Genomic DNA, 26,168 nt, shown 5'->3' with positions numbered 1-26,168 from the left:
TCTGTCCTTGAAGGCTCCAATAATAAAATATGCCAAAGTATACGAGCTATGTTCCAGGATTTGTTTCTAGTGAAAAACTTCAGGGCCTCGTTTCAGAAAACAGAGCTAACAAACTCTGAAGATACTCTGAACAAACCTCTATGATAATCAGGGTTTTTGGTTTCACAACATGTAAAAGTCACAATGATGTAGGGCTCAACAGTGGGAGGGCTCCTACTTAAAAAGCTCCATTGTAAAATAAAATGTACATAAAAACAAGCTTTTCATGCCTGATTGGTATCAGGCATGAAAAGCTGTTTCTCAACATAGCAGAGAAACAGAATAGCTTTAATAAAGAGCACCAGCCAGGGATTAAACCCTGGTGTTCAGCAGAACCTCACCATGTTAATGGTGAGGTTAACAGTTTATGTACTACAGTAACTTCTCTACCAAGATCTGGAGTGCAGCACAAAGAATGTCCTCGTTGTGTCATATGAGTGATGTGCAGGCAGAAGTTTTGACTGTGGCGAAAAACCGTAACGCTAAAAATATATTAGTCTGGAAATGATGAAACATCTAACTGCAGTATGATCACCCTCATCTGACAGGGACTACTGCAGAGTATCTACTCTCCAACATGTACAGGCTCCCACAGAAAAGAACACTTCATTTCTGATGCTTTCCTTGTGCCAGGTTTCAGCTAAAACAGAATAAACTCAGGGTTTGTTCAAAAGAGCAGGGATGGTTCACAGAGTATGTTGCGGTCGTCAGTGGACTCTGGACAGCTGATACACAGCTTTCTGAAACAGCAAAACCCAGGATACGCACATAGTTAACCCAGAGCTTACTCAGAATTTTTATGTATCCTGCTTTCTGAAACTTCATCTTGAAGATGCTTTTTATTAGTTCCCAGGAGTAAATGCTCTGTGAATTTAAACATGATCTAAAGAAAATCATCTGATACCAGGGATCTCTGGGCAATAAGTCAGTGCATCATGTTATTCATCCATTTTTCCACTAAGTGTTCCTAGTTCAGACAGATGATGTTTGTGCTCAGGTGCTGGAGCAGCACTCTGATGGCAGATGGAAGGGTTGCATCCATGACAACCGCACAGGAAATGATCGTGTGGGCTATTTCCCATCCAACATCGTGGAGGTGATCAAGAGGGCAGGTGACCACCCACATGACAGCTGTATGTGTGTGTGTGGCTTGTGTGAGCGGTTTGCATGTGTTGTGTGGTAGCTAGCAGCAGCTTTTGGCCTCCATCAGCCTGTTGCTCATTAACTGTGACCTCTGCTGGCTGTTCCTTCTGTCTCTCACCTTAACCTATACCAACCCCCCCCCCACACACACACACATGCCCACACTCACCCACACACACCTCTCTTCGCTTCCTACAACTGCTTTATTAGACGCTTTTGTTCATTTTATGTGTTTGCTTTATTGCTTAGAAAGATTCCATCTGGATATATATATATTTCTGGTTTTAATTTCAATCAGTTCTATTTTTGTGCATTTTTTTTTACTTTTTGACTGATCAGTTGTTGTTGTTGTGTTGTTTTTGTTTTGTAACCTCCCCTCTTACCCCCTCTCGGGTTTTACCCAGGCCACTCCCCCTCCCAGCAGTGTCACACCTTGCTCCTCCGCCGGCCCAATCCCTGCCCCATTACCTCAGCCAACGGACACCCATACCCCCCATCCAAAGTCCTCCCCCTGCATCTGCATCTGCCTCCTCCCCCACCCCTCCATTCCGGCACACATTCCCTCCCTCGCTTCTCCTCGTTTGGGTATGTTCCTCTTCCCATCTCTCCTCCTCCTCTATCCATTTCTCCTCCTCTCTCCACTCCTCAGGAGCAGCAGAGTCAGACAGGTACATACTGTAAACCACAGATAAGCATCCTTTCTTTTTTTATGCTCTTTGGACAGAAAACTCACAGATTGTCACTTTTGTCTGGCTTTAGTTAAAGCTCCAGTTCACTCAGATGGTGAAAAAAAACAAAACTTTACCACACTAGTGTTTTTGCATTTTATTTTAAACCTTAAAATAGATAAGTGTTTAGTTTTAATGCTATAGCTAAAGATTTTTTGTTTTATTTTTTTAATACAGTGTATAAAAGTCAGTCCCAGTTTTTTGTAGAAGTAATCTGTGTGAACTGATCCTTTAAGAGAAAGATTCTGTTCATTTTTGTTTGTTCATATGATAAACAGTGCTGTGCAAAGGTTTTATGTAATGCTACATTTCTTCCTGTGTTCCTTCTAAGCTCTTTCCTTTAATATGTTAAACTGCTCTTCAGGACTTCAGAAGGGATTTTACAGAGCTTCTCACCCTTTCTCTAAGGGAGAGCCCAGACACCCTACAGAAAAAGCTCATTTTGGCTACTTGTATCCATGACCTTGTTTTTTTTTTTTGGTCATGACTAAAAACTCATGATAAATCAAGAGCTTTGCTTTTTGACTCAGCTCTCTTCACCACGAGAGACCAGTACAGCGCCCGCTTCACTGCAGATGCTGCTCCAATCCATCTGTGGATCTCCCGCTCCCTTCTTCCCTCATTCGTGGACAAGATCTCCCAGATACTTCAACTCCTCCACTTGGGGCAGGACATCCCCCCAACCCAAAGAAGGCACTCTTCCATTTTCCAGTTCAAGACCATGGCCTCAGATTTGGAGGCACTGATCCTCATCCCAGCTGCTTCACACTCGGCTGTGAACGGCTCCAGTGAAAGCTGTAGATCACGACCTGATGAAGTCAGTACGACCATATCATCCACAAAAAGCAGAGATGTGACCCTAAGACCACCAAAATGGATCCCCTCAACACCTCGGCTTCACCTAGATTTTCTGTCCATGAAAGTAATGTGCAGCCTTGGCCTTGGGATTCGCAATAGTACTGCAGATAAAAATTTATCTGATATTGTGTATAGATTAAAGACTAAATATCTGATCCAGCTAAAGAGCATGCAAAGTCTGACTATCTAAAAATCAGCCATTTTTCGCCGGAAATTAGCCAAATTTACTGCCGGCAGTGTGGTCTAGACTCTGGCACTGGTCGTACAGGAACCTGCAGCCTGTATCAAAGAGCCTGGTACCCCATAGTTCTGGAGAACCCCCCACAGGAGCCAAGGGATATGATGGAATGCCTTCTCCGAATCCACAAAACACATGGAGGCTGGTTGCGGCGCCCCTCCTCCACGTCCCTGAGCGTGTGGAACTGGTCCAGTGTTCCACAACCAGGACGAAAATCACACTTCTCTTCCTGAATCCATGGTTCGACTATCCGACAGACCCTCCCCCTGAGAGTAATCCTCGAGGACTCACTCTTAAGAGAGGCTCTTAAATTTCTCTGGCTTAAGACTGTGACCCCTCTGTAATTGGAGCACACTCTCTGGTCCCCCTTTTTGAATAGGGGCGCTACCAACCCGGTCTGTCAATCATGAGAGCATGGGCGAATACAGTTCCCAAAAACATCCCAACAGATACACTCTGGCAGAATGAAAAGAGGATTCCAAAACAACCCCAAACAACTTTTAGCTGATAAATTGATCAGTGAAAGCTGATGCATCTCTCAGGTCTTTGTTCCCTCTTTGCTCGATGTGTTTTTCTGTCAAACATCGCTTTCAGATACAATGCATTTTTTGAGTGTAGGCTTTATTTTTAGGTCAGATATTACCTAAAAAGTTATCTGGTCCTTCACTTGTCAATATTATTTGTTTGCCAACAGACCGAAATGTACTATCAGGTGCAAAAGGAAGGATTTACAAATGAGTGAAAAGCAGCCAAAGTCTGAAGACAAACTTCTACAGACCTCTAGAAACAGATCTGTTTCTCAAAACTACTTAAGAATCTTTGAAATAAGAATAAATTAGGTGCGCTTTAAAACTTTTGCACAGTGCTATGTATATTATAATAACATTATGAGCCTGTTTTAGGTTCTTAAAAGTTCTAGGAAAACCAAATCATTTCATTTAAAACATTTGACTTGCACTGAATATGTTCACATTTATGAAGTATGTTATTGTCTAATATAAGTATAAATTAATTTCACTGTCAGATTATTGGAAATTGTATCACCACTCAAGCAGTATTTTTTATAAAAACAATATATTTTAGTCAAAAGGATAAATTATTGAACAAAAAAAAGTTATTTTAAACCCAAAAGCTCTTCTAACATTTTTAGCTTCCAATGAGTAATAATGATTTATCGGTGAGCAAATTTCTATAGAAATATACATTGCACTCACTGTCTTGTAGAATTTTTTTGTCTTACAAATGATTAGAAGTTGGCGTCAGAAATGATTGTCACTGATTTCTTCTTCAGTGACAATAAAAAGTGTGTGTATATATGTGTGTGTGTGTGTGTGTGTGACAGGCTCCCGGACGGCAGAGCTGAGTCCTCAGGGCTCTCCCACGTTAGGACATCAGAGCAGCACCAGTGAGGACATCTGGGTGTTACGCAAACCAGTGGCAGGTACAACCCACACTCTGCCTGGAGGGAAAAATGAGAATTTGTGCAGTTTTGTTCTATATTGATAGATATATTTTGTTCACCATTGAAAAGCTCAAAAGTCTATATAGTTTCCTTGCTAAAGAGTCGGGTTTTCTGCAATCTTTTAAACTGATATTGTTCTTCAGTTCTCCAGGCTTACTCAAGCTGTGTTTTGGACTTCAGTTGCATTTTTTGTGTTTTCTCTTTTTAGCTGCTTTACCTGACTAGATTAGTCCAGTGTTTGTTTAGAAATAAGGAAACTTGACAAGGCCTTATTGTAAGGCCACATCCAGAACACCTGACTCACTGCCAACACTTCTGTCAGACAGAGTGGGCTCAAATTCCAGCAAACTGTCACATAAAGGCTGTGTGGGGATACCCAAATGTTTGACCCACAGCATGCAGTTTAAAGGGAATGTTTTATGTCACAAAAGTGACATAAAATGAAAGCACGAAGAATAAATGCTTTCAATTTTGGTAATTCTAACTGACTTACGTTTGGTCTGATTTAACTTCAGATAGTGAGAAAAAATGTGTCTTTTGATTTGTTGCATGTAAACTTTTGATTTCAGCTCTATGTTCTACATGATAATACACACCCACTCCTTGAATGTCTCAGCAAAGACTGCAGATTATTAACATGCACATCCTCTGTCTGTACTGTTGAAGATTAACTCACCTCATTCTGACGGATGCTTGGTGTGGCTCTTTAAGGAGGGTCCACTGAGTAAACCACCTGACTGATACAGCTACCAGTAATTTTACCACTAACGGGCTCTCAGGCTGAAAGTTTAATGCACTATCATTGTCTAAGATTATCAGACAGTTGGATCTGGACTCTACTGAAGCTCCAGATAACTGACTGGAAATTAACAAAAAAATAGCTAAAGTCCAAAGGAAATGCAGTTAATCGAAACGACTTTCAAAAGTTTCCAATGAAATTTGGCTTGCTGGAAGATATGAAGTTTCTGATTGAAGGAGGAGAGCGCAGTGGCAGTGTGTGCAGCTTGGGCAGTGTTCGCTCCTCCAGCAGCCTGCAGGGATCTGGAAACACCCATGTCCTGACAACACCGACCCCCAGTCCTCAGCCGGCCCCGACGCCAGGACTCAACACGCATGGCCTCAACGCTCCAGGGCTGCATGCTCAAGCCGAAGGGGTCAAAGTAAGAGGCCTCCTGAATGTATTCACATACTCAGGTTTTTAGCACATTTCTGCTTTTAAGTTTCACAGAACAACCAGCGCGTTGTTTCCTGGAAACAATAAAACAATTTCAGGAAGCTAACACAAGTGTGTTCACCATGTTAACCACAGTTACGCTTCCTGTCAGGTTGTTTTTCCGTTGGAGAGAGCTACATCACCATTGTTTGGGCCTCCACTTTTCTCTTTCACTTTTACTTTAATTCTGATTTTGCGGGTCGCTTTAATATGCATCGCTCACAGAGCGATGCATATTAAAGCGACAAAAAAAATACTTATGATTCTTTTTTTTTCTTTTGTGTAAAAGTTTTGGCACGGTGAAAAATTTAAATGGGGTAAAGTTTAAATTAACAAAATATTTTGATTATTTTTATTGAATTTTTGAAATGTTCCAGAAGTGCAGCCGGTGAGGCAGCAGTGAGCCTCACCTGGGATCGATCAACCTCTGGCTAACTGCCATTCTATGAGTCAGTGCAGTCAGATGCCAGGTGAGGCCTGCAGTTCTCTGGCCTCCTGGCAGGGGGCGCTCATGATCCCAGACATTGTGACTCCACAGCTGCAGAGTAAGAGACAGTAGCAACAAGCTAGCCATACAGTAAAGTCAAGAGCAGCAATATATTTATAGTTTTCTCTTCGTACTACAGCAGTCACTTATTAATAATCACAAAATAAACATGAAGCCTAAAATCTTGCTACTGCGACAGACTGAATGTTCTGCTCTTTGTGTGGGAAATATTTGAGTGGGGTTTTCTTATGCTGTTGTCAGTTGCTATGGCAACAAGTTGAACTTTAACGGTTTTCCTCTTTGCTGTGGAAATGAATCATCTCTATGACCAAGTTTGATCAAGTTAACAGAATTATTCTATGGCAGCAGCAGCGCGGCTCTACATGGCATGTAGAAGAATTGACTTTTTGACCTCCAGCGTTGTCTGCATGCGCAAAATTTCCTTATGTAAACAATAACATGCAGGGTTTTTTACATTTGTATATCTGGTTATGATTAAGTCAGTGCCTCAAACTACAAAATACATTCACCTGTCACTTTAACAGGTACACCTTGCTAGTACTGGGTTGGACTCCCTTTTGTCTTCAGAACTGACTCAATCCTTTGTGGCATAGATTGAACGAGGTACTGGAAATATTCCTCAGAGTCTGGTTTATATTAACATGATAGCATCAGTTGCATATTTGTTGACTGCACATCCAGGATGTGAATGTCCCATTCCACCACATTCCAAAGGTTTTCTATTGGATTTAGATCTGGTGACTGTGAAGGCCATTCAAGTACAGTGAACTCATTGTCATGTTCAAGAAACCGGTCTGAGATAATTTGTGCTTTATGACATGGCTACTTCCATCCGACTGAAGTAGCCATCAGAAAATGGGTACACTGCAGTCACAAAGAGATGGACATGGTCAGCTACAATACTCAGGTAAGCTGTGGCGTTGACTTAATGACCAATGGGCCCAAAGTGTGCTAGGAAAATATCCCCCACACCTTGCTAATTACTATGTACAATGGTGTTTTCTTATAATATCTGTGCACATTACAGACTTGTCTGTTGTTATTAACACAAATAAGCAAAAATAAGCAAAAGACAATTGTTCCAGTGCACTACTTAGATGACCACTTGGTTCCACCCTGAGCATGAAGTCATATTATCCATATAACAAACTACCATTGCTTTCTTTATTCAGAAAATGCATTGAGCAAGTGTTCACAACTTTGGATGATGTTTATTACTTTTACTGTGCCTTGACCCCCTCACCTCCCCCACCCCCACCCCACACACACACAAACACACACCTTCCATCCCAGCACTCTACAATCTTTTTCAGTTTGGATTTTTCAAATAAAAAAGTTCAAATGCATGATTTTCCTTTTACTTCACAATTATTTGCCATTTTGTTTCGGTCTATTGCATCAAATCCCAATGAAAAGGAGTTATCTATGCTTTTTTTGTAATGCCTGGTATTCTGTTCATACCCAATGTGATGTAATTCCTTAGGGTAAAAGATCTATATTCAAAAATGATATGAAAACTGTTTTGGTGAAAGAGGAGTGTGTTCTCATTTATATTATATGGAGATAGAACAGGGAGTTGTAGCTTCACTGCAGAAAACTACAGTAGCAGGTGGAAGGTCATAAGCTGATGTCTTTTTCTTATTTCCTATTTGCTGAAACACAGATCACCTCTGGGATTTGAATGACTATGCTTGATGAGGCCTTTGTTTGCATGCCTGCTTATGCATGAATGTGTTTCTGTGTTTTAGCTGCTGGCCACTGTCCTGTCCCAGTCAGTAAAAGCAAAGGAGCATCTCTTGGAGCAGTCACAGTCTGTGGAATCAACGAGTAAGCACCCGTTGTTATCACAAAACTCACAGTCACACCACTCAATGTTACATTCTGAACACACATTGAAGTAGCATTTTTGGTTGTCTGCATAGAGGGAGAATGAAAAGCACTGCTTGTTTAGTGATGACGATTCAGAGTCATCAAGGCGTTGTTCATGAGTACAACAGTTGCCTCTGGGCTTTCTCCTCACCTCACGCTTATTCAGACTGACCGTTTAAAGATCACCTGTCAGCTCACATCAGACACCAGCAGCACTGCCCTCCACGCTCCTTTTATTTTTGAACTTTATTGTTGTATTAATGACGGCTGCTTTCACATGCAGACAGATCTTCAGATACATCTGTTCCCAGCAATCTGTGCTTTTATGCTTTAACAGCAGTGACAAGGATCAAAGATGCACAAGCCCGGCAGCAAAGTCGTCCAAACTAAAAGAGATCCCAGATATTTAGGGCTCCTAAACAGTCTGGAAAGTCCAGAAAATTCTAGAATTTGATTTCATTGTTTTGCAGTTCTGGAAAAATATGGTAAAATTACATTAAAATTACATTTGTGTTTTCATGCCTTATCCCATCCATCATGTTTTGTCCTTTTCTTTCTTTCTTTCTTACTTTGTTGCTTGTGTCTACCATGTGCCTTAACTAGTTTCCTTCCTTATACCCTTAAGGACACATGGGAAAAAGAAATTCCTACTTCCCATGTGTCCTTCAATCTTTCCTTTCTTCTGTCCCTCCTTTTTTATTTCCTTGGTTTCCTTCCTGCCTTGTATTTTCCTTTACTCCCCTGTGTTTATCCTCCTATCTTTCCATCTGTCATTACTTCCTTCCTTGTTTTTTCTCATGTTTGTCCTTCTTTCCTTCATTTTTATTTTGTATCCTTGCTTCCTTGAATCAAATCTGTCCTTCTTACTCGTAACTTTTCTTTCTTCATTCCTGCAAGATTCAGAAATGTTCATGTTTTGTCTGCTGAGTGTGCCTGCCTTTAATTCATCATCAACTTAAATAATTGTATTATTTTAAAGTAAAGGTAGAGGACGTATAGAAGGTTAAGTCTAAAAAAAGTCTAACAACCCGGAATGTTCAAATGCTTCTTTATCTTTCATAGCAGAATTTTTGACATTTCCACATTGTATACTTCAGTTAAAAAGTTATCGGTAAATAAAAATCCCATTATTAACATGCAGTGGCTCAGTGAATATGATCATCTTTTAGTAGAGAAAACATTCAGAAACATTACATTACAATGTTGGACATCTCTCCAAAATTGATGAAAAGATGGAAACTGTTGATTTGAAATCTCAAGAGACCAGGCTGCAGATATTTTCACTTTTTACTGATGGAGTTTTACAGCAGATAATAAACTCAAGTATCCCCCATTAGTCTAAAATACACTTCAGAAATACCAAGTCATTCCAACTAATTTTGCTCTAGTTTTTAATGTGACTTCAGTACACTGGAAGTAGGACAAAACTAACTTACAAGTAATTGTCAGAAAAATATAGGTGCTTATTTTAAGTGAATAATTCTGTCATATTAATGAAGAGATGCTGCTTATTAGGATCTGGGGTTGTTTCAGTTCTATTAGTTCTGCCTCATTTCCATTTCCACTTCAGATCTTCCTCAGTGAGTCTAGTTTATTTCTTTGTCTCTCTAGTTTGTTTCTGTAGTTGAGTTATTCTTTAATGTTAGATTCATTTCCTACCCCTCACCCTGTGCCAGGCCTCTCTGCCTCCTGCTCCCTTCACTCAGACCTGCAACCCATTGCAACTCAGTTCCTCTCTCTCCTATTTGTTGTCAGTCACTATTTGCTGTTTCATTTAATCTTTTTTTTTGGTGTTTTTCTCTGGTTCCCTTTGATTTTTATAAATTTGTTCATCTTCAAATTCCCAGGCTGGTTCAATCTTCTGCATTTAGATTCTACAACAACCATTTACCCAACATGACACTAGTTCCACTGGCATTTCACTTATAACAAGACATTATTCCTGTCACGAACTGCGGTTGTAGGTGGTGAGGTAGACGCAGTGGACCCAGGTTGAAAAGTGAGGGAATGATGGTTCAATGATGAAACCATCATTCCCTCACAATGATGAAAAAACAAAATCCAGGCAGCACAGGTGAGTAGAGGCAAGGAGCTCAGACGCTGGTAGCAACTGGTTAACAGGGTTAAGACAATGACATGACAAACCAGAGACACAACTGAACACAAAAACCTAAATAAACATACAGAAAAACCAAATCCTCACAATTCCCATGTTATAAGTGAAACAACCTGCCAATGGAACACATACTTTTTCATCAATATTAAGGTATGATTGGCCCTGAACAAGCTGATTGGCCCTGAACAAGCTGATTGGCCATATCTAGCTGAGAAGTTGTGTATAGTACAGTTTTGTCTTATCTCCAGTGTAATAACATATTTGCTCTAGAAAACAGACCAGAAATACTTGGTAAAACTTGGTGGTTTTGCAGTATAAGGAGTAGAGTTCAGATGCAAACATTCTCTTCTAAGGAAGGGACCCAATTCTCATAAATCCTGCTGGGAAAATGAAAAATGGTCTTAGTTAAACACAGAGTTGAACTTTTTAGCCACAGATACAACAGCCATTGTTATGTACTACCAGTGGTGATGTAACCCATATTATTTTAACAGATATGAACTACAGCCTGGAATCCACCTTATTACTATTAAGTGGCAGTAAAGGGCTTCAAAGCATCCTGAAGCTACAGTGATGTGGTGCAGAAAACGGGCTAGAAAACAAAAACGTTTTGTGGTCACTTTATTAATAAAACTCAGTTTTCGTTTCAATGGAGGTATAGAGCAGAGATGTTCAAAGATAGTGCTGGCAGTGTCTTGACCTGGGCTTACCGTGTTACTTCATCTGAAGAGTGCAGTAGGCAACATAAGAGATTTTGACAACTTTTTCAAGTTCTCAAACTTGAAAAAGTTTGAGGAGCACAAGTCAACAGGTGATCCTAAGAGCCTCAGATGCAGGCGGCTGACTGCAGAATCAAAAGGTGCGTAAGCAACAATGTTAGTTTAAAAGTCTCACTAATATTGTAGAAGTAAATTTGGCCAGACTTTATTGATTTTTCTGACACTTGAAAAATAAATAAAGGACTTCCTGTTTCACAGAAAAAGCTAACTAATTCAATTTAGCCCTAACACAAAGCAATTTAATTTATCCAAATCAACCCATGGACAAGGATTTAAATGAATCCATAGACAGTGATTTGCTAGATTTATTTGATTGTTGGTAATCTTTTGACTAATCCCTTGTGTCTATTCATCTCATCCAGCAGCCAGTTACACAGTCCATGAGCAACGATCGTTTGAGCGCAAGACTGAGGAAGATGATGGGAAAGTGAGTCACAATTAAAGACAAAATGCCTTTTTTCGGTTTGCATCTGATTTTCCTGAACTTGTCAGTGGACTGGACTTTAATAGATGAGGGTGAAGACAGGCAGAGTGAGAGAGGCTGTGTTGCCTTCTGTCCATCCACAGTAGAGAAGGGTCCAATATGTTTTACTAGATGGGTCAATAGGTTCGGCTGTCGGAGCACGATGGCTGTTTGAATGACACAAACACAGTTGAATGAATTGAAAGAACAATTAGCTTTAGTAACATAAACCATAAAACTCACAATTGGACAAGACACACAATTAAGAAAATAAAATTACACACAATAAAATACATCAAATAAAAACAACAATACTTGGCCAAGTGCTAAATCTCAATTTTTAATCTATTTGGTGCACCCTGGTAATCTGTACTCTAATCTTTTCAGATATATACTTTACTTACTTTACTTTATTCAACAGACTCATGGTCCACAAGATACACAACAACACAACATAAAAAACAAGAGAAAATGAAAAATAAAATAGACAATAAATCAATCAAATTAAATCCTGATTCAGGTTTCACTCAACATCATTCACATGAAGACAATCTCCTGCACAGCAGTTTGTTGTAATGTCAAATAAAAGAAAACGGTCCGAAAGGCAGTGTCCAAAATGTCCAGGAAACAACAACAAAAAATACATAATACATAACCAACTGTGTGAAGATGTGATGTGAGTGATAACTGCCTACCACACCACAGGGTGCAGGAGGCTCCAAACACAAGGGAGGAAATCCAGTTCTCTCTCAGTCCAGGTGGGAAGGCTCGCCATCAAGGTCAACAGAGGAATCCCCTCCAGGAAAGTCAAATGGGGAATCCGCCTCAGGAACAATCCAGGAGAAAAAAAAAACCTGATCGATCTCAGTGCGGCACGTTCAGAACAACTATATAGTGACTCTCAGTCTGGACACATAGGGCACTTCAGTTGAACAGAGAACAACTGCCAGAAAGAGCCAACAGTTCCAACTGACCTTAACGGCTGCTGTGACCTTAACGGCTGCTGTGACCTTAACGGCTGCTGTGACCTTAACGGCTGCTGTGTCCTTAACGGCTGCTGTGACCTTAACGGCTGTTGTGACCTTAACGGCTGCTGTGACCTTAAAGGCTGCTGTGACCTTAAAGGCTGCTGTGACCTTAACGGCTGCTGTGACCTTAACGGCTGCTGTGACCTTAACGGCTGCTGTGACCTTAACGGCTGCTGTGACCTTAAAGGCTGCTGTGACCTTAACGGCTGCTGTGACCTTAACGGCTGCTGTGACCTTAACGGCTGCTGTGACCTTAAAGGCTGCTGTGACCTTAACGGCTGCTGTGACCTTAACGGCTGTTGTGACCTTAACGGCTGCTGTGACCTTAAAGGCTGCTGTGACCTTAAAGGCTGCTGTGACCTTAACGGCTGCTGTGACCTTAACGGCTGCTGTGACCTTAACGGCTGCTGTGACCTTAAAGGCTGCTGTGACCTTAAAGGCTGCTGTGACCTTAAAGGCTGCTGTGACCTTAACGGCTGCTGTGACCTTAACGGCTGCTGTGACCTTAACGGCTGCTGTGACCTTAAAGGCTGCTGTGACCTTAACGGCTGCTGTGACCTTAACGGCTGTTGTGACCTTAAAGGCTGCTGTGACCTTAACGGCTGCTGTGACCTTAAAGGCTGCTGTGACCTTAACGGCTGTTGTGACCTTAACGGCTGCTGTGACCTTAAAGGCTGCTGTGACCTTAACGGCTGCTGTGACCTTAACGGCTGTTGTGACCTTAAAGGCTGCTGTGACCTTAACGGCTGCTGTGACCTTAAAGGCTGCTGTGACCTTAACGGCTGTTGTGACCTTAACGGCTGCTGTGACCTTAAAGGCTGCTGTGACCTTAACGGCTGCTGTGACCTTAACGGCTGCTGTGACCTTAACGGCTGTTGTGACCTTAAAGGCTGCTGTGACCTTAACGGCTGTTGTGACCTTAAAGGCTGCTGTGACCTTAACGGCTGCTGTGACCTTAAAGGCTGCTGTGACCTTAACGGCTGCTGTGACCTTAACGGCTGTTGTGACCTTAACGGCTGTTGTGACCTTAACGGCTGCTGTGACCTTAAAGGCTGCTGTGACCTTAACGGCTGCTGTGACCTTAACGGCTGCTGTGACCTTAACGGCTGCTGTGACCTTAACGGCTGCTGTGACCTTAACTGCTGTTGTGACCTTAAAGGCTGCTGTGACCTTAACGGCTGTTGTGACCTTAACGGCTGTTGTGACCTTAACGGCTGTTGTGACCTTAACGGCTGCTGTGACCTTAACGGCTGTTGTGACCTTAAAGGCTGCTGTGACCTTAACGGCTGCTGTGACCTTAACGGCTGCTGTGACCTTAACGGCTGCTGTGACCTTAACTGCTGTTGTGACCTTAACGGCTGCTGTGACCTTAACGGCTGTTGTGACCTTAACGGCTGTTGTGACCTTAACGGCTGTTGTGACCTTAACGGCTGTTGTGACCTTAAAGGCTGTTGTGACCTTAAAGGCTGCTGTGACCTTAACGGCTGTTGTGACCTTAAAGGCTGTTGTGACCTTAAAGGCTGCTGTGACCTTAACGGCTGTTGTGACCTTAAAGGCTGTTGTGACCTTAACGGCTGTTGTGACCTTAAAGGCTGTTGTGACCTTAAAGGCTGCTGTGACCTTAACGGCTGTTGTGACCTTAAAGGCTGCTGTGACCTTAACGGCTGCTGTGACCTTAACTGCTGTTGTGACCTTAACGGCTGTTGTGACCTTAACGGCTGTTGTGACCTTAACGGCTGCTGTGACCTTAACGGCTGCTGTGACCTTAACGGCTGCTGTGACCTTAACGGCTGCTGTGACCTTAACGGCTGCTGTGACCTTAACGGCTGCTGTGACCTTAACGGCTGCTGTGACCTTAACTGCTGTTGTGACCTTAACGGCTGCTGTGACCTTAACGGCTGTTGTGACCTTAACGGCTGTTGTGACCTTAAAGGCTGTTGTGACCTTAACGGCTGCTGTGACCTTAACGGCTGTTGTGACCTTAAAGGCTGCTGTGACCTTAACGGCTGCTGTGACCTTAACGGCTGCTGTGACCTTAACGGCTGTTGTGACCTTAACGGCTGTTGTGACCTTAACGGCTGTTGTGACCTTAACGGCTGTTGTGACCTTAACGGCTGCTGTGACCTTAACGGCTGTTGTGACCTTAAAGGCTGTTGTGACCTTAACGGCTGTTGTGACCTTAACGGCTGCTGTGACCTTAACGGCTGCTGTGACCTTAACGGCTGCTGTGACCTTAACGGCTGCTGTGACCTTAAAGGCTGTTGTGACCTTAACGGCTGCTGTGACCTTAACGGCTGCTGTGACCTTAACGGCTGTTGTGACCTTAACGGCTGCTGTGACCTTAAAGGCTGCTGTGACCTTAACGGCTGCTGTGACCTTAACGGCTGCTGTGACCTTAAAGGCTGTTGTGACCTTAACGGCTGCTGTGACCTTAACGGCTGCTGTGACCTTAACGGCTGCTGTGACCTTAAAGGCTGCTGTGACCTTAACGGCTGCTGTGACCTTAACGGCTGCTGTGACCTTAACGGTTGCTGTGACCTTAACGGTTGCTGTGACCTTAACGGCTGCTGTGACCTTAACTGCTGCTGTGACCTTAACGGCTGCTGTGACCTTAACGGCTGCTGTGACCTTAACGGCTGTTGTGACCTTAACGGCTGCTGTGACCTTAAAGGCTGCTGTGACCTTAACGGCTGCTGTGACCTTAACGGCTGCTGTGACCTTAACGGCTGTTGTGACCTTAAAGGCTGCTGTGACCTTAACTGCTGCTGTGACCTTAACGGCTGCTGTCTCATCAGGGTTGGATTTCCCGCACACAATCAACGCGGCGGAGCCTCTGTGGCATTCCGCTCTCTGATTGGTCTAAACATTCATGAAAACTAAACTTCCCATTGGCCAGGCAGACCACCCCGCCTACCCAATCTCTATTCCTTAAAGGGTCACCCCCACTTTATGGGATAGGATGTCAGACATCCATAGACAGCTGAAAGTGAGAGTTGAAAAACTGCTGTGTGTTTTAAGGATGAAGTTACAAGACGCTAGTGAAGCTAAAGTGTTAACGTAAGCATTAGACTGATCTTGAATAAACCCTTTTCACTTCAGTGTACCCTGTGCTCCAGAGCAGCCTTTCTCAAACTGCTCCAGAACAGTGTCTAATCTGTGGTTCCCGGACCACTGGTGGTTCCGGGGGTATTGCATGTAAATGACTGTTAGCTCAAAGTGCTATGCTACAATTAGTATACCAAAAGATTGTGTCAAAATGAATGATGGAAAACCGGTTTAAAACCTGGTCACTCAGAAGAAAAACTGCAGATGCCAGTGGAAAGAAACAACTCCTTGAATATTATATGATCAGAAGGAGCTCAGTCACAGCTACTGAGTGTGATGTTCAGTGATTGGATGGTAGGAATCGCTCCAGTTGGTCAGAACTGTTCTTTGTTTTTTATGAATGATGCTCTGCTTTGAGGTCAACAACTATTGTTATTTTTAATTAATTAAAAAAGATTAAAGTAAATAAATATAATAAATGAATACCATTGATAGAAATGGGGTAATGATTTTTATATTTAATGGCGCAGAAAAGAATTTTTGTTTCTGTTAAACAACTCAAGTCAATTTTTCTTGAATTGTGTTTCTAAATCACAAATAGCCCTAACTCCTATTAATGCACACAACACTTCGTAGTATTAAAAAACTTTTTTTATTACCATGTATTTGACATCATTAGAAAACTTTCACTCCACACTTTCATAATCTGGGAATAAGTCAAACTGCCCAAGGAGACGTGTTCATGGCTTTGTTGTGGCGAGTCATATTTCCCAAACAGCATCACTCTTCTCATGAAGATGAGCAAAGAAAACAACAGTGCATGAGTTAAGAGACCAATATTTTCATTGCATTATATATTAAGATGTGTCATGAGGTTAGGTGGTCCGTAACTGTTTGTTAATTGGGTTAAGTGGTCGTCAGCCTGAAAACGTTTCAGAAACACTGGGTTAGAGAAACCCGGCAGCAGTCAGCACTGTCTTTGTTTTGTGTTGTAGAAGCAGGCTGTGGTGACGTGGTTGGGAGAATTTCAGCTGCAGTTCTACACCACTCATTTCCTCACTGCAGGATATGATCTGGACACCATTAGCCACATGACCCCTGAGGTAAGGTCATGACCTCTTCATCGATCCATCACGGACCTGGATCATCATGGGTCTTCTGTCTGTCAGCCATTCTTCATTTGTCTACCTGTTGTCTTAAACAACAGGTAGACAAACCTCCAGTCTGGTTTGGCAGCACATATTAACTGCTCAACTTTCACTCTGCATGAAGACGAGGATTTCAGAGACCAAATGGCAGATACAGTTAGTCCCCTCAAGTCCAGCAGATGCAAGAAATAGGCAAATATTTTTCTATAATGTTGCAGTTCTCTTTGCTTCAGCAACAAACACAGAGTGAGACAAAATCTCCCTCTCCTTTTCTTGGTCAAGTCAAGAAAAGGATTCGTGATTTTACTAATCTTCTTAAAGTCAGAACAACAGCCACACTGTAGGGCCACCAGCTTTCAGCAGGCGGTAGGTATGTTTTCCTTCAATCTGTGTAACTGTTTTGAAAACACTAAGCATTTTTTCTCACTATAATTTACATAAATACACACAGATACAGAGATTTGTTTGGAACAAATCTTTTGCATAGAAATTGAGAATTAGATGAATGCACTAGCCAATTTTCACCAATCATGAATTTAGTTTTTTCATCTCCATGTCATTTCTAATGTAGTTGTGCAGGTGTCTGTTGATTTGTGCTGAAGCAGACCATGTGACATAATCCACGCTAAAGGCAGTGGACACTCATTGGTGCTTTCACTAACCAAAATGTTGTAGAACAGATGTCACATGCAACTCATGTAGTAATGTCAAACTAGCGTCAGATCATTCCATATTATGAAAAAAAGGCCATCAGTGCTAGTGGTGAGCACCTGATATTTCTCTTTCAGGACCTGACAGCAATTGGCGTTATGAAGCCTGGACATCGAAAGAAGTTATTGTCAGAAATCAGCAAGGTGCCCTCCACAGACTGGCTGCTTGACCACAAACCTGTAAGGCATTTCCAGGACCGTCTGAATTTTTGGCAGAAAAGTATTGTGCTCAAGTTTTGAATCACATTTAATTTAGGGTTAAGGTTCCCCTATATTTTGTAAGATCCAAACTTTCTTGAAACTACAGAGGCTTGAAAAAGTATTCATACCCCATTGAACCTTTGCATATTTTACAACAAACATAAACATATTTCATTGTTGAAAGAAAATTACATAATTCAAAAGATTTCTGGCAAATAAAAAATGAAAGTGCAGTGTGCAAACTCAAATTTTCTTTGTATAGCACATTTCAAATGCTTTACATCATAAAAACATAAAGTCATGCGACATGGAAGAAGTCCCATTGTTAAATTAATCAATTATGTTCAAATACAACTCTAAGCAGTTTTTAGCCTAGATTTACAGGAACTTCACTGTTTTGCAGTTTTCTGGAAGTTTTTTCCAGATTTGTGATGCATAGAAGCTGATTGCTGCTTCTCCATGTTTGGTTCTGGTTCTGCTTGTTGCACAGCAGAACCAGAACCAGAACCAGAGGGGTTCTGGAAGGTTGATACAACAACCATCTGTGGCCCCCAGGATGATATTTAATTACTATTAGAACCGGCCCGCAGGCCACAGCCGCACGCTGGCCACCATCACTACATTTCCCACAATGCAACAGTAGTCCTCGATGTCACTGCAGCATGAGCCGCTTCATTGTTCATCAGCAATCAGAGCAGAGAACAACTTTCAGGTTCCCTCCTCAAAAATGGCTGAGAACATGATGACATCATCATGACATCATGGGGGAAGGATGGGGGCTTTAAATCCTGCTTCGAGTTTTCCAGATAATAGTGGATCATACAAAAACACGCACAAATCACTAATGTTTCTTTGCACTGTTGTAACCATTGAATAATCTCTCGTCCAGTTCAACATATAACTGGAGACACATTGTTGATGAAATCATTATAAAATAACTTACAATGAAGTTTTGGCAAACATCAATGTGATGTTTACAGGCAGCAGAGTGTTGCCAGCAGTTGCTAAAACAATTACTTTGAATGTAACTTAGTTTCTTTCCAGATCAAGTAACTAGTAACTAAGTCTCAGAAGGCTCTATCAAACTTCTCAGAAACACACAAAGACAAGGATAAGAACATCATAGAGCAGCACAATAATGCATTTTCAGTTTATAATGCATGCTCTTTATGTATTTATCTTGATATTAAGAAACATATTTTGTTTTTCAAAACAATTAAATGTTTTGCTGTTTTCCTGATGAACATGTTTTTCCTTGAAATTACTGACAGATCCATAAGAAAATATTGCTTTATTCATTTAAATATTAAATAATATACACTGTGTTAGGTCTTGGTTCAATAGGCTATGTGCAATCATTTCATTTCAATATGTTTTAATAAATGGTGACCCAGTCCAGCCCTCATCTTGAAGCAGATTCATTTTTTTGGCCCTCGGTGTATTTGACTTTGACATCCCTGATTGACTTGTATCAGCTTACTGGCAGATAAGCCACATTCAATATGGCGGACTCTGTGACGGAACGCAGCAACGGGCCGACCCGTATTCATTATGGTTACGATAAGCCTCGGGTAAACATGTGACGTCACAACTCTGTCTGCTGACGATTTCAAGATCATCAGCAGGCAGAGTAGCTTAAATGTAACTCTGGAAGAACAGCAACTCTTTAAGGAAACTAAGATGTTGAATTAACACTTTTGAATTTGAGCACTTTTAAATCGCATTTATCAGTTTTCCAGGACATTTTCTGTTGTAACAGGTTTACATCAGTCTGCCTTTTCTCTGCACCGTAGAGGGTAAAAAAAATTAAAACAATGCGCACATAGGAAAAGTCAGAAAGAGGAAAACCGGCCCATAGAACGAAGCAACGAAGCAAGAATCAGGATATGAAAACAAGCCGACGCTGACAGGGAAAAATGAAGAGCTTATATGAGAGCAGATGATGAGGAGGAGGCGGAGCAGCAGGTGAATGGCGTGATGAGTGAAGATGGTGAGCGAGTGACAATACAAAGGAGAGAACATAATAAACGAATCAAAGGAAACTAAATGGAAACGCTTGAAGAACAAAATGCAAAATAAACTAAGAAACTAAATGCAGAATAAACTGGTATGGCAATAATTAATAAGCAAATGAAAACAAAAACAAACAGACACTATAGATAAAAGGTAAAATAATATTGTGGGATGAATTTGTTGGGATCATATCTAGAACTAAAAGAAATATATCTTATAGATGATAGCCATAAAAAGCTTATCATTTTTGTTTTGGATTATTTTTTATTTGATATATTTATTTCTTCAATATTATTTTTCACGTCATTTTTAATGTCATGATGCTGTTAAGTGACTCCATGACACTTTCAATTTAAGTCATTGGGATTGGATTAAGAACCAGCTTTGTTCATTTCTGTCCAGTAAATCTATAAATCAATAGACAGGTCTATTGAAAAATATCATCCATGTTCCATATTTGCATGGCATTAAAAGGATATCTAACTTTTGTTTTTCCACTGAAAGTTTTGGTTTGCATGGTAAATGCCATGCAGGTGAAATTTTATGGAAGATATTCTGATGTCCCATTCTCCTGAAGGCAGCACAGCTCTATGCACCATGTTGCATAGAGCTATAGTTGATAGAATTGCAGTTCTATCCATGTTTTCATGTTGCAGAGCATGGTTTTGTTTTCAAAGTTTAAACTGGTATTGCTGTACATCTGGCCATTTTGAAACTAACATCAGAAAATGTCACAGAACAAGATTTTTTTCCCACTCTGATTGGCTGCTGATAGGCCTGAATGTCCATCACATTTTTCTTAGACGCCTTTAAAAACGATTTCTATTCACATGGCTTTCTTTGTTCTCTGGAAACTAATAATGCTCTCTTTTAAGGATTTTTGACAATAAATACAGAAACAACAATACAAATTAAGACAGCAACAATAATGATAGTAACATTAATCATAAAATAATATTCAGTGCAAGTAGCCTGCATTTTCTTTGAAGGGGGTGATAAAGGACCTGAATGATGGACAGGGAGGCAATGGCCCAGAAAAGGTTGAGAAACATCATGTGGTCATGATGATGACAGCTGGAGGAGACAGACTCTGGAAGACCTGAAGCTGGAATTGCAGCCAGCAAAAGATGGATCCAGAAAGTGTTGACTCAAGAGGCCTGAATACTTTTTCACACCACACTTTTCATTTTTTCTTTTTTAAATATTTTGAATCATGTATAATTTTCTTTTTACTTAAATTGCAATGACATATATATATGTTTGGTTTTAATGTGACAAAATATGGAAAAGTTCAAGGGATATGATTACTTTTGTAAGCCTCTGTATGTCAAATGTTCCTCATAAATAATTTTTCAGGCTTTATGAGGGAGTTTTTAAAAGATTTTTGCTGTTTTTCCTAATTTCTGTCCCATTAACTATGTGTTCTGTGTTTCATTTAGGCCAACCTGGCAGACTGGTTGTCTCACCTCGGTCTCAGCCAGTACTACCAAGTTCTTGTCCAGAATGGATATGAAAACATTGACTTTGTATCAGACATCACCCTAGAAGACCTGCAGGAGATTGGCATAGCTAAGCTCGGTAAACTAATAAATATACAATGCTTTGCAAAAGTATCCTATTCCTTAAACATTTTCACATGTTGCCAAGTCATAACCATGAATTTATAGAGTATTTTTGTGCCATGATTATTGGCCAAAAAATTCTGTTTGGGTTGCACGTGACCAGAGCTTATTGCGCCATTTTGCTAAGGCCTGCTAACAGATCAGATTTTATTGCTTTCAATGCCACTCTTTCATTAAGACCAGGTTTATGAAATGCAAGACTGTCCTGTTGACAGATTCTTCTACCTGAGCTGTGGCTCTTGGCAGCTCTACCAGAGTTACCATGGCCTCCTGGCTGCTTCTCTGATTAATGCTGCCGTTGGTCACCCAGTTAGTTCAGTTGAATCGTCACCTCATACTGTGTTTGCAGTTGTGACTAAACCTTTCCATTTCTGGAAGATGAAATGAAAGGTGAAAGGTTTTAAATGTTTCCACAACGTTTTCTTGATGTTGCTGTTGTGTTCTTTAGTCTTCAAGAAATTATTTATTCAAGTCACTTAACAAACAGTTGTATTTTACAGAAATTAAATTACACATGAGTAGACTCTACTTGCCAACTAGATGACTTCTCAGATGCTTCTTTAAGGGCTTACAGTCGGCTAAACAGAATTGCACAACATGCATCGGTTTTTCTTTCACTTCATAATTACGTTCTATGAAAGGTTGAATTATCACATAAAATCTTAATGAAAATCACTGGTTTCTAGTTATAACGTGAAAAACTGAGAGATTGCACAGTATTAATATCATTTCTAGGCACTGTAAATCTGTTCTCAACTTACAATAAAGTCTCCATCTTTTCCTGATGTCCTCTACAGGACATCAGAAAAAATTGATGTTGGGAGTAAAGAAACTGAAGGAACTACAAGGAGGAGAAAGTGGCTCAGAGCCTCCTCAGAGTCCCACTTCCCCTCCTTCCAGCCCAGGAGGAAGCACTTCCTCAGAGTCACACAGGGAGGCAAGGAAACTGAGGGAGGGGGCCCCTAGCCCGCTGGCCAAAGCTCGCCCAGGTCTCACTTCTTCACAAACGCCTCCCCACACACCAAACCAGACACGCCCACAAACCCCTCCACATGCCCGCACCCAGCAGGCCTCCCCGAGAGCTCGCCCAAGACCGTCCACCCAGATATCCACTGGTGATCCGTTGGTACCGCTGTTGAGACTGCCCTGTGAGGAGGAGGAACGACGAAGGACTCACAGCCTCATCGGCTCAGAATTGGACTCCCGATATGCCACTGTGTGCCGAAGCAGCTCCACTCATACTGCTGCGCCGAATGATGTTACCGTTAACCGCAGCCAGTCATCCGTCACCCTCCGTCCCCGTCGGAAAGGCCGGCCTCCTACGCCACCGAAACGCTCCTGTTCTTCCATCACTGGAAGTGACGGGGACAGCGCAGGACAGGGGACGGGGCTTTTGGGTCTGCCAACCTATCGAGAGAGGCGAGCCAGTGACTGTGGCAGCTTGGGAGCAGCGTTAAGAGCTCAGGACTCTGCTGGCCTTCAGCGATCAGAGGGGGGTTCTGGGAGTGTCCGCAGTCTCGCAGCCATGTTGGAAACAACAATGGTGCCAAGAAATGTGGGAAGTGGCACCAACTTTCTACAGGTGAGTCTGTGAAAACTTGGAATTTTACGATTTCAACCTAATGCGAAAAGTTTTAACAGTCTTGCGACTTTTAGGCGAGTCCTCCTCTGCTCCGACGCCAGGCTGGAGCTGGAGGTCTGGGAGCATCTGAGGATGATGTTGCGAACCGGCGCAGGACCATCAGTGGACTTGAAAATCTTCCTGATGACACTCCTGACCAGTTACCTCAACGGCCAGAACCTCGACCTCGCTCCATCGTGGCCACCTCAGTATCTGAGATCACAGACGCAACAGCTACGCTCAGGAGGAAACCACGTCCTCCAGCTACAGAAGCTGAAGCCCTCACATCACCAGCTACCACTGTAATAACCATGATAACTGGCTCTGAAACAACGCGCAGATCACGCATAACAGAGCAAACGGAATCTGTTACTCAAAGCAATAATCAATCAGATTCTCCTGAGGGGACAAAGAAAAAGGTGGGTGAGCCGAAGCAGAACGGGGGAGTGGTGCCGAGGCGGAGGCCAGTGTCTGAGGCCTCTGAGAGGACGGAGGCCGGCAGCGAGACCTGTGAGTGGATGGAAGCCAGGAAGTCTCTGAAGCCACCGGTCTCACCCAAACCTTCTACAGTCTCCCTGAGAAAGACCCAGACAGACCCACCTACTCCAACTCGAAGAGTCCCCATACCGGGACCAGATAATGCTGAGCCAGCACATAGTCCCGGTGAGAACCCACAAATGCAACTTTACACTTTCAACCTAACTTTCATTTGCTTAGAAAGTCCGGTTCATTTTCGGTAGTGTGAATGTGCAATCATGCTGTAATGCAGACCAAAATAGCGAACTACCACCTGAGTCTCGGTTTAGTTGAAGTGAATTCTAGAAAGGTTCGAACACATATATGTGAAGACCAAGCCGCTACAAAAGCAGCAAGTACACATAGCACAAGGCATTCTGGGTAAACACAACTAAAACAAATGCATGAGTCTGGAGCGTACTGGAAAAATGGCTCATTGTTTTTGCAAAAGAGAAACCCCACTAAACTCTTTTTGCTTACACTTTCTGAAGAAGGAAGTATTTATGTATCTGGAAATTGAGCTCAATGTCTTCTTCAAGGGTTTTCAAGATTTTTCCTTCAGTGATTCTTGGTACAGTACCACCACAGGTGAGGGTGGGGAACAGGTTGGTCGAAGTGCAATGTGAATCCAAACTGCAGCAGCTGAAAATGTAGCAAATGTTGAAACTTTGTCTGTAATCAAACCAAATCTAGGTGTGAAAACATCTTTCAGTGTTTATCTTTGGATTTCTGTTAGTTGTTCAGTCATTTCTGATAAGCATCCAACAGGTAAGTAATGAGATTTTATTAAAATATTTATTGTCAAAGTTAAGTTGGTCTTAGAAAGACTTGATTCATTACTGTCAGCTTGTTCCTTCGTTTGACAGAGGAAGTCTTTGTCAAACACAGTGAGTGCTAGCAGCTTGACAGCCTAAATATGAAGATACTGTCTCAATCATATCAGTATCGTATCAATATCAAAGTAGCCTTAAAATGATGCAGCCCTCTTCTGCAATAACAGAGGAGAACAAAAGATTAGACAAACTGATGACAATTTTTTTTTGTTTTGGGTACCGTTTATTATATTTTACATAAAATATATTGAATATATGAATGTTAAAGATATAATATTGATATCTTTAGATATACACCAAAACAGCATTTGTTAATTGGAATGATTTGTTGCCAATTTGAGGTCCGTCTTATCGATAAGGATAGTATTCAGGGTTTTCCATCTATACTGTTGGAATGAACTAGCTGGAAGGCTGAATATATCGATATATGTCTGATATAGATTCATGGCTTCTACAAGAACTTTGTGCTCTGTCATATGAGATTGCACCTTAAACAGTATCAGTGAAAATATGTCTTTCAAAGCACATGAACTTGTTTGTGGGGGAATAAATGTTGGAAAACTTTGAGAAAGCAAGTACAACGAATGTGTACGACCACTTAAAAATACTGACAACCTTGGCTGCTTGAATTGATTTAAATAGATTCAATTTGTTTTGCGTATGACAGCATTTCATGTCATTTTTCTGTGACCAGAGCCAAAGCGTGTCCCTCCTCCTGTATCACCGAAACCCCGGGGGCCCCCAACGGCTCCCAAACCAGGAAAAGCAGCTGTCCCTTCAGCAGCTGCGAGCCCCAGCCCTGCCTCTACCAGTCCAGCTGCTACTAGTCCCACTCCGGCCCACAGACCTTTCTCTCCTCCAGCTGCTGCTCCACTCCCAGCTCCTGACACTCCTTCTGCTCCCTCTCTTTCTCCGGGACTCCCTCTCACATCCATCTCTCCCGCCCAGAGTCCTTCTACTTTGTCACCACACCCAGTCAAACCTCCTCGCTCCTCCATCACCAGCCTCTCCATTGACCTGCAGGAGGCAGAGGAGGAAGAGGAGGGGATAAGAGAAGAAGAGAAGAGGATGAGAGAGATGGAGCAGAGGAAAACAGAACAGGAGGAGGAGAAGAAGAAAAGGACAGAGGATGAAAACTTGAAGGAGATGGAAAGGAGGCCTCTGAGGAGAGAGAAAGCAAAAGAGGAGAGTCAAGAAGGAGAGCAAGAAGGGATGATTCAGCATCGTTTGGAGGAGACCAGCGCCTCCTTGGCTGCAGCTCTGCACTCTGGAGAGCATCAAATCAAAGAGGAGGACCGACCAAATGAGTGAGTATTCATAAATAAAGAACTTCAGACGGACGCATGTCGGCGTCACTTTTAACTTTAATCATCATATAAATTGTGTGAGATGAATGACTTTACAAACCAGGGATGTTGCAATAACTTCCTGCACACATAATGCTAACCTCACAAGGAATGGCCTACCTGTCTCAGAAGTTAGCAAATTAATACAGAACTAATACTAGTATTATTAGTTACTACTAAAGAAAATGGCAAAAAGTCCTACTACCACATTTAAGGTCATGCATTGCTGGGCGTAAAAAACTCGACCTAACCTGAGTGTGTCCCAAACCCGTTACTGCTTTTGTTTTTAGACCACCATTTGAGTAAACAATGTCCCATTTTTAGATTTCACTGCATATCTTCCAGCTCCGCTTGTTGCAGCCGCAGGGTGAGTCAAGTCTAAATCTTCTGGGACGTTTTTCTCAGTTTTACAAAAACGATCCTATCAAGCATTGTGGCTCAGTTTGTTCCTGTCTGATCAACTTGAGTTCTTTTCTTACTTTACTCCCTCTGCTCCTGAACTCAGACTATAATCAGTAGATTAACACAATCAGATATTCTCATTTGGTTTTCTCTGCGCTGTATATATTGCAGGCTTTTTAAATGTGCCACTGAGTGGGCGATATGGATTTAAGGTTTTGTCATAATATTTTTGATACTACTGTTATAACAATAAAAGTGACAATAATA

At 41.8% G+C, this 26,168-nt stretch overlaps 1 protein-coding gene across 5 annotated transcripts in view; it reads left to right on the top strand.

Annotated features, from left to right (window-relative positions):
* The window catches only part of LOC129353731 (caskin-1-like), a 59,903-nt gene that overhangs the window by 31,250 nt on the left and 2,485 nt on the right, over positions 1-26,168 (top strand). The window contains exons 10-21 of one of the 5 annotated variants that reach the window (XM_055023095.1): positions 1,037-1,151; positions 1,587-1,850; positions 4,349-4,447; positions 5,444-5,628; positions 7,938-8,016; positions 11,316-11,380; positions 16,485-16,592; positions 17,426-17,527; positions 21,001-21,139; positions 21,981-22,765; positions 22,840-23,467; positions 24,848-25,460. In XM_055023095.1, the coding sequence (XP_054879070.1) occupies positions 1,037-1,151; positions 1,587-1,850; positions 4,349-4,447; positions 5,444-5,628; positions 7,938-8,016; positions 11,316-11,380; positions 16,485-16,592; positions 17,426-17,527; positions 21,001-21,139; positions 21,981-22,765; positions 22,840-23,467; positions 24,848-25,460 (3,182 nt within the window). Of the gene's footprint in view, positions 1-1,036; positions 1,173-1,586; positions 1,851-4,348; positions 4,448-5,443; positions 5,629-7,937; positions 8,017-11,315; positions 11,381-16,484; positions 16,593-17,425; positions 17,528-21,000; positions 21,140-21,980; positions 22,766-22,839; positions 23,468-24,847; positions 25,461-26,168 lie in introns of all 5 variants that reach the window. The other 4 variants (XM_055023094.1, XM_055023093.1, XM_055023097.1 and 1 more) reach the window with 4 other exon arrangements.

The sequence above is a fragment of the Poeciliopsis prolifica genome, unplaced genomic scaffold, assembly GCF_027474105.1.
Source record: "Poeciliopsis prolifica strain line A6 unplaced genomic scaffold, Auburn_PproV2 SCAFFOLD095, whole genome shotgun sequence".
In the NCBI taxonomy this organism is placed as follows: Eukaryota; Metazoa; Chordata; class Actinopteri; order Cyprinodontiformes; family Poeciliidae; genus Poeciliopsis; species Poeciliopsis prolifica.
Note: the sequence above shows the minus strand (reverse complement) of the source record. Positions and strands in the feature narration are given on the sequence as shown.